Source organism: Myotis nattereri, assembly GCF_964212035.1.
Source record: "Myotis nattereri genome assembly, chromosome: 7".
Lineage (NCBI taxonomy): Eukaryota > Metazoa > Chordata > Mammalia > Chiroptera > Vespertilionidae > Myotis > Myotis nattereri.
Window position 1 is genome coordinate 31,404,822 of NC_138082.1, and position 7,985 is coordinate 31,412,806.

The 7,985-nt window shown below is 53.0% G+C and overlaps 1 protein-coding gene across 2 annotated transcripts; it reads right to left on the reverse strand.

Annotated features, from left to right (window-relative positions):
* Window positions 1-474: 474 nt before the first annotated feature.
* On the reverse strand, window positions 475-5,526 carry NPPC (natriuretic peptide C). 2 transcript variants are annotated; one of them, XM_081096084.1, is made up of 3 exons: window positions 5,420-5,526; window positions 4,710-4,951; window positions 475-1,056 (listed from the first exon to the last, which is right to left on the reverse strand). In XM_081096084.1, exons 1-2 carry the CDS (start codon window positions 5,507-5,509, stop codon window positions 4,730-4,732), a joined length of 312 nt encoding a protein of 103 aa, XP_080952210.1. In that variant the 5' UTR covers window positions 5,510-5,526; the 3' UTR covers window positions 475-1,056; window positions 4,710-4,729. The 2 variants fall into 2 exon arrangements, with proteins under 2 accessions (XP_080952210.1, XP_080952211.1); XM_081096085.1 differs by lacking the exon at window positions 475-1,056 and adding an exon at window positions 3,879-4,014.
* Window positions 5,527-7,985: the final 2,459 nt, after the last annotated feature.

A 7,985-nucleotide genomic window follows, 5' to 3' on the forward strand; every position in this document is an offset into this window, starting at 1 on the left:
AAGATATTTTTTTCTATTGATTTTTAGAGAGTGGAAGGGAGGAAAGAAGAGAGAAAGAAACATCGATGTGAGAGAGACACAGCAATTGATTGCTTCTGGCAAGTACCCTGACCAGGGCCGGGATGGGAGGAAACTCAGGTACATGCTCTTGGCTGGGAATCGAACCCGTGACCCTTTGGTGTGCGGGCTGACATTCTAACCACGGAGCTACATCAGCCAGGGCTAAATGCAATTTTTATTTCTTTTTAATTTTAATTTTAACTTTGTATATATTTTTTTTCTAAGTTAAATTTTTAATTGAATTCATGAATTCTGACTTCCCAGCTGTCAGGTGCTCTGGGCAGAGCTTCTTGACCTGGTCAGGCTGGTCAGAACCATTAGGAAGAGTCCACAGGCCAACCCCATCCCGGGAGCAGCAGATTCAGCAGATTAGGGATTCTGTCTGAGACAAGAAACCAACCACTGGGAGCCCACCTGTGAGATCTGTTAGAGGCAGAAAGCCTTGTCTTCCACTTTCTCCCTCTTCCTCAGACTACTTCCTAAAAAAATAAATGCAATGAATAAATAAAGACAGTTTTCAAGATGTTCACAGAAGGACTTTCTTTTTTTTACATTTTTCAACTAGTTAATACAAAAACATTACAACGATTGACTTCTTTCATTTAGTTACATAAATAAAACTTTTTATAAATATCTCTTTATAAACAATATAAATAACTTTACAACATAAATACATTTATGCATGACATGAATTTACACACAGCAATGTTTACAGCTGGTTCTGTCAGTCTCTGAAAAACTGTCCCTTGTCATCACGTCGGTGTAGGTGTGTGTTTCATGTATATTATATATGTAATATATATAACTTTTTATTTTTCATTTTCATAAACAAACAAACAATAAAATCATACCCCCTCCCCCAATAATAATAGAACAGCTGGTGTTGCCTATTCCCAGTACCGCAGGGAAGAAAGAAGAATGTAAAAGCCACGCTGCCTCGGAGTTGCTTCCAGATGACCAAGGGTAATCTCAGTGAAACGGAGCAAGTTCCCAAGCCTGAAACAGAGGGGACACGGGACACTCAGTGCTGCGGCCTGCCAGGCCGCTCTGAAGCCTTCCTCCCCTTTCCCCAAGCAGCAGGAAGCAGTGTCCCTCCACCTGTGCCCCAGGTAGGAGAGGGGCCCTTCCACGCCACCCTGTCCTAGCCTCATCTCTCCTCCACTGTGACACTCGCACTTCCTGCCCCAGCACAGGTGGAACCAGAATGTCTGCCAGCCCCCGCGGCCGCCCCCCCACCCCAACTGCTGGCCTTGCCCTTGGCTCCGGGGAAACATGGTGAGGGGAGGGGGATGGAGAATACCCTCTTTCCTGTTCTTACTATGACACAAACCCTCCATCAGGTGCCTGCTTCAGCTGTATGTGTCTGCATGACAGTGGAGGGAAACGAAATATCTGAGGAATCAGGAATTCTGGGCTCAAACCCCAGCTCTGGTATTTATTTCCTGGATGGCCCTGGAGAGCTTTGAGTATGGATTTCCTCTCCCATAAAATGGGATAATAGCCACCTTCCACGGTGTACAAGGGGCCATGCAGAGCGTCTGGGTCACAGCAGCCACTCAGTAAATAGCACTTGCTTCCCCAGCTGGCTTCACCTCAAAGGGTCTCCTTCTGAAGCAGAGGAGCTGGTGTCTCAGCAGCACATGGGGTGTGCTGGGTTAGAGCAATAACCCCAGAGTCATTTGATGCGGGCTGTGCCGTCTTTGCTATGAAGGGTACGGGTGCTTTGGGTGGAGGAAGGCATCCTCCTGAGAGGTGTGGTGCCCCCCGCAAAGAACAGTCAGTGCAGAGGGACCCCGGGCCTCAGTGGCCTGATGAACTCTCCCATAGCTCCCTTTTCTGACCGTCTCCTGTGTTTAAACAGATGACAGATGTCTGTGATGTCCCTGGGGCCCATGGGCAAGGTGTTCATTCAGGCACTGGCCCCACCCAGTCTCTGTCATTACCATTTTATAATCAAGACTATAATCATCAGCGACAGTCATTAGGGTGGCTGCTCAGAGCTAAGGTCATGGGGATGGGAGGTGAGGGTGGGGTTCAGAAGGTTAAGGGTGTTGGAGGTGGGTGTTCAGCTAAAAGACAAGTTTCAGGAGGTTGACCAAGTTCCCTGGACAAAAGGGTTGAGAAGTTTCAGTGATCTAGATTCCTCCTGCACAGCACCCATTGGGTCATCATCTGGTACCCACGGACAGGCACACCCAAGGACAAGGAGCCTCTGGGGACATGCATACCAGGGCCTTTCCAGGCCCTCACCTCATCTCCTGCTAACCCATAGAATAACATTTGTTTAGATTCTAAAGTTTGAGCTTGGTGCTTAAGTCACAAATGAAAAATTGAGGCCTGTGTCTCCCAACTCGTTGTTGTTTAGACTGGAGAAAAGAGAGCAAAGCCAATACAGTGATAGCCACCGCAGTCTGGGCCCAAATGGCAGAGTCACCTATCCCTTGGCAGGGATGAGTCCGACAAACAGTGCCAAGTCTGGCTGCAGAGAGAGGAAGGGCACCAGCTAAAACCTTAGACAGGTGGGAAAGGAATGCCCAGCTGGGTGGGGCAGGGTTCTCTGGTCACTGACACAGGGATGTTTCAGGTCACCTTCTGTTAACATCCGGCCCTCAGTTGCCCATGAGTTAATCTGAAGAGGCATCTATAGCTCAGGTGAAAAAGTGTTCTGGCCCTAGCTGGTTTGGCTCAGTGGATAGAGTGTTGGCATATGGACTGAGGGGTCTCAGGTTTGGTTCCAGGCAAGGGTACACGCCTGGGTTTCAGGCTCGATCCCCAATAGGGGGCATGCAGGAGGCAGCCTGTCAATGATTGTCTCTCATCATTGATGTTTCTACCTCTCTCCCTTCCTCTCTGAAATCAATAAAAAATATATGTATATATATTTTTTAAAAAGGGGTGCTGTAATGTAACCTCACAGTGTGGTCTGATCATAAATTCCTAATTGTGCAGGTCATGGTGGATAGTCACACCTCAGGCCTATACCTTCCCTAGTAAAATGTTTATCTTTGCCCTAAACTAGCCCTGCCCATTTTTGTGTATCGAGGTTAACACTGTGGAAATGCCACAGTGATCCTCTTTTTCAGACCCCTCAGAGGCATAACCACCCTTGAGAGAACAGTAATCTTAACTACCCTGTAATCCAACCCATGCCTTGCTTTCTCCCATCTTCCTGTAATCTTCCTTACATTCTTGTTCCTTAATTTCAAATGTATAAAATAAACTGCTAAACTGTGTGGTTGTTTTTTTTTCAGAGCAAGATTTGAGATCTTGCTTCCTGGCAATGTCGGTTTAGCTCAAATAAACTCTTATAACAATTCTCTATAGATTTCGACATTTCTTATGTGGACAACTGTGAAAAAGGCTTAGGTAATGTGCTGGAGAGTTTTAAAAGGGTCTTCTCATTACCCCCTGGGGGGACAGGGTGTGGACATTGGTAAGACTTCTTAGGTGAGAGGGTAGCTTGGCCTGGAGTGGTACAGACAGGCTGTGGGACACGGAATGGCAGCAGCCAGGCTGCAGGATATGGCTGGAAACCAGTAGGGGTCAGATTCTAAAGTATTTGAGTGTCAATTTCAAAGGTGAGGACATGGTTTTTCCTTGGGCACTGATGGGCAGCAGGAATGCAAAGAAGATAAGGAGAGGAGGTGAGGACCTTTGCCACAATACGTTTTCAGGCTGTGGCACCTGGCAGGAGCGGAAGGCAGCTTGGGGTTTCTAGCCCTAGTGGAGAGTGAGGACGCCATGCAGGAAACAGGGAGCCCAGGTACAACGGGCATGGGAAGGCTGACGAGGAGCTCAGTTTGGGACACGTAGGTTGAGTTTGCGAAATATAAGATTTATTTTAGTGTCTTTTCCCTTGCCCTGAAATAGTGCCACAAACACTGAGGTTGGATCCTGAAGTCACAAGGGCTGCAGCAGCATCAGGACCCTGGACAGACAGTCTGCCCACAGCCACTGTTTAGAGAAGGGACAAGAATCAGAATGCTCTGGGGCCGAAAAGCTCTCTGGTGATGCAAACAGCGGGCTACTCTGGCTACAGTAAGGGGGCAGGTATTTCTCCAAGTCTGTCCCACTTTAGGGACAAAAGACCTAGGAAATATCCTGACCTCTGAGCAACCTACTGCCTGGCACCATGATACAATGGTTGGCAGATGGACTTGCCCTGGGCTTGTATGTATGCTCTTCCTCCTCTGTTCCCACAAACCCCAGATCTCCCCTCCACGCTCCCATTTGGCAAATTGGGGCCAGTGCTGCTAGTCCACTTATGGTCCAGGGATGGCCGGAGCCCTCCAAACTGTCTCTGCTTCTCTGGAGAAAGCCAGGGGCGTCCATCTATCCTGAACCATTTCTGACCTTTCCAAAGTTCCTTCACTCCATCCCTCATTTATCCATCTGTAAAATGGGATGATAAATAGGTTTGGGGGCAAATGACTAGCACACACATGATCTCATGTCCGTGTAGCCTGGTTCCCCTCCAAAGGCCATGGGAGGCGGATGGGTCCCAGGGCTAGGTGATCAGAGGAATCGGCCTGGGGGCGGTGAGGGGTGGGGGTGGGGGTGGGTTGGAGGGGTTAAGGCTAGATTCTGGCGGGCGCTGAGGGGGAGCTAGGTGTACTGGAGCGCCAGGCGGCCAGGTTGGTGGTACTCACCTCCGCCAGGGGTCGCCGCACTAACATCCCATGCCACTATGGGCGCCGATCCGGTCCAGCTTATGGCCGAAGCAGTTATTGCCCGAACTGGGGTATTTTCTGCGAAGGCGGGACCATCGAGTCTTGGTGTCCTGGAACACTCGCGGTCGGTTGCCCCCGAGGTTGATGGCACCGCGCTTCCTCTGACCGCCGCTCTCAGCCTGGGACGCGGCTGCCACCTCCCCTAGCGGAGTTCGCGGGCCCTGTCCGAGAAAAAGAGCAGGCAGGTGAAGGGACGCACGTCGGCAGCGAGGGGGAGGTTGGAGGGAGACTTTTTGGGGCCCCTGATGCTCCAGCCGGAGGCGCCCGCCAGTGCGATTTGTCCCTTCCGAGTCCTGAGCGCGACCCTAGAGATGCCGACCGTTCGGCACTGCATCCACCTGCCACGCGGCCATGGTTGTCCGCTCCTTCGGGGAGCCCCTTACCCTCCCTTCTTTTGCCGGCAGGCCACACTGGGTAGGTGCTGCGCATCTGTCGACATTCTCCAGAAGCTGGGGACGTAGACCCCTGAATCCGAGCTTCCAGGGCTCCCAGTCTGCCTCCCAAGCTCATCTCAGAGGAGAGGACCGCCTTACCGCCCTCTCTGCTCCCTCTTGGGGGCCGCATCTCCTAGACCCCCAGCCCGCCCACACAGCCTCTCACAGTCCCGACATCCCCGCGACAGCGCCCACCTTCGATGGCACACCGGGCTTGGCTTCGGATTGCCAGAGCGAGAGTAGGGTGAGCAGCAGGGCGCAGGCCAGCAGTTGGGAGAGGTGCATGGTGCCCTTGAGGTGGAGGGGCACACGCAGGCGGCAGCAAGAGCAGATGCCCAGGCAAACGCGGAGCGGGCTGGCGGGGCTGCTGTGTGAGCGCGGGTCCCAGAGCTACGCGGTGCCGACTGGGTGCGCTCTGAGCCCGCAGCTCCGCTCGCGCCTTTATAAATCCAACCTGCCGCTGATGTCATCCTCCCGCCCACCCGGCCGCCCGGGCCAATGGCACGCGCTCCGAGGGCTGGGAGGGGGCTGCGGGGGCTCCCTCTCTGCCCCCACCCTCACCTCACCCCGGAGAGATCCCGCGGCTTGGCGGGCTCTCTTCCGATTGCACTCGCAGCTAGCTGCAAAGCGGCGCGCGCAAGGGAACTCCATTTGCAGTAAGCGCTGGGCCTGGCGTGCCTAGCGCCGGTGCTCTGGCGCCCTGCCTACACGCTTGGACCTCAATACACACCCTCTCCCTGGAAGGGATCACTTTCCCGCTGGGCAGGTGCAAAGACAGGCTCAGAGGAATTAAATCACTTGCCTAAAGTCACACGGCCACAAAGTTGACACAGCCCGAAATCCGCGCAGATCTGCCTTGTTGCCAAACTCTTCCCTGGGCGCCTGACAGGCTCAGGCCTGGGGTTGCGGCTCCACCTTTTACCTGCTCGCAGGGAGTTCAGATCGCATGTATGCCTTTGGAATCCGGAGCAAGAGAACACGGTCGGAGTTTTAGCCGCAGGGGGAGCAAGGGTATCGTGGTTTGCCCGGGGTCGCAGCGGGGAGCGCAAGTCCTACACAGGAGAGTGCAAGCTTTTCGCCCGCCCCTCGGTGTGTTTGAGAGCGAAGAGCGAATAAGGTGGGCCACCAAGGCAGACCCGAAATGCGAGTGCTTCTGCGTGTGTGCGGTGGCATGGGGTGACAGCCCCTGGGGCTCTCAGTGCGCGTTCAGCCCGGCTCCGCGGTACATAATAAAGTCCCTGCGTCTGACCCGGCGCTGGCATCCGTCTGCACTGACAGGGGCACGCCTGACCCTGTCTGCACCCACGCGAGGATCCACAGGGTGGGTTGTTCGCTCCAGAGTCCTGTGCACCTGCACAAGCTGCAGAGGCTTCTTTAGTCAGCCCCGATCCTCGTCCGGCTCCGTGAGCTGTGACAGGTGGTCGCCTTCACGCTGTGACAGGTGGTCGCCTTCACGTTTTCGCCATAGAGAGGTCTGTGGGACATGGCCTGCTGCCCACGATTCCCTCGGGCAAGGCGTCCGATCCCTCGGGCTCTGAGGAGTCCCTTGGGGATGGGCCGCCAGGCGGAGAGCCCAGTATCCCAAGAATTGAGTGAGATGCAGGAAAACTATGCCTCCGCTGCTTCTCAGCAGGGCTGGGCTGGAGAGCGGAGAACTCCGGAAGAGGGAGGAAGCTCCAGGTGGGCGATGAAGTCCTCCTCTTGGCCTCCTGAACAAAGAATGTGGCCCATCTGGAACTTCTCCCCGAGACTCGAGACTTGCGCTATTTACAGGGGCTTAAGGAGCCGGGCAGACTGACTCTAGAGCAGTGGTTCTCAACCTTCCTAATGCCGCGACCCTTCAATACAGTTCCTCATGTTGTGGTGACCCCCAACCATAAAATTATTTTTGTTGCTACTTCATAACTGTAATTTTGCAACTGTTATGAATCGTAATGTAAATATCTGATATGCAGGATGTATTTTCATTGTTACAAATTGAACATCATTAAAGCATAGTGATTAATCACAAAACAATATGCAATTATATATGTGTTTTCCGATGGTCTTAGGCGACCTCTGTGAAAGGGTCGTTGGACCCCCCCCAAAGGGGGCGCGACCCATAGGTTGAGAACCGCTGCTCTAGAGCCAGGCACTGGGCTAGTTTCTATGGGCCAAGGTGCAGTGGCAGCCTCCAGTTGCTAAGACAACCCCGGATTCCAGGAATGAGGCCCCCCCACCCCACCTTAGGAAAGGAAACTGCACCAGAGGCAGGAAGGCAGCTGGAATCAAGAGGTAAAAGAATCAGGTGGCTCTGCAGGGGAGCCTGGACCCAAAGCCAGGAGGCAATGGCTCTCTACATCCCACCCTGGCACACCCAGTCAGAAAATGCCCACCAACCAATTGTGCCCCTTGCACCTTTTGCTTAAGAAATAACCTACACCCGAGGCCTGAGTTTTGGTAGAAGAATCTCCTGCTTTTGAAGAGGATCCAGACATGAGCAGAGCATCCTATGTGAGTTCTGGTGAGTTGACTCCCCAGATCCACACAGGCCCCCCAGATTGTCTCTTAGACGTAACATTTGTAGAGTGGCACCACTCTTTCTATGTGAAAGGAACTTCTCTGAGACTTGCCTTATTTACGCCGGCTATGTCTGGCAGACTGACTCTAGAGCCAGGCACTGGGCTGGTTTCTGGGGGCAATGGCTACAGCCTCTGAAATCCCTTATTAAGGACAGGTTGGAAGCTTCCAGTGCTCCATAGTCACCTCCTTCTGTAGGCTG

Bases quoted from the DNA above. Each gene is read 5' to 3' on its own strand.
- NPPC (XM_081096084.1), bottom strand. From the start codon at position 5,509: ATGCACCTCTCCCAACTGCTGGCCTGCGCCCTGCTGCTCACCCTACTC. The intron at 4,952-5,419 runs GTGGGCGCTGTC...TTTCTCGGACAG, and splicing joins AGCCCGGTGTGCCATCGAAG to GGCCCGCGAACTCCGCTAGG.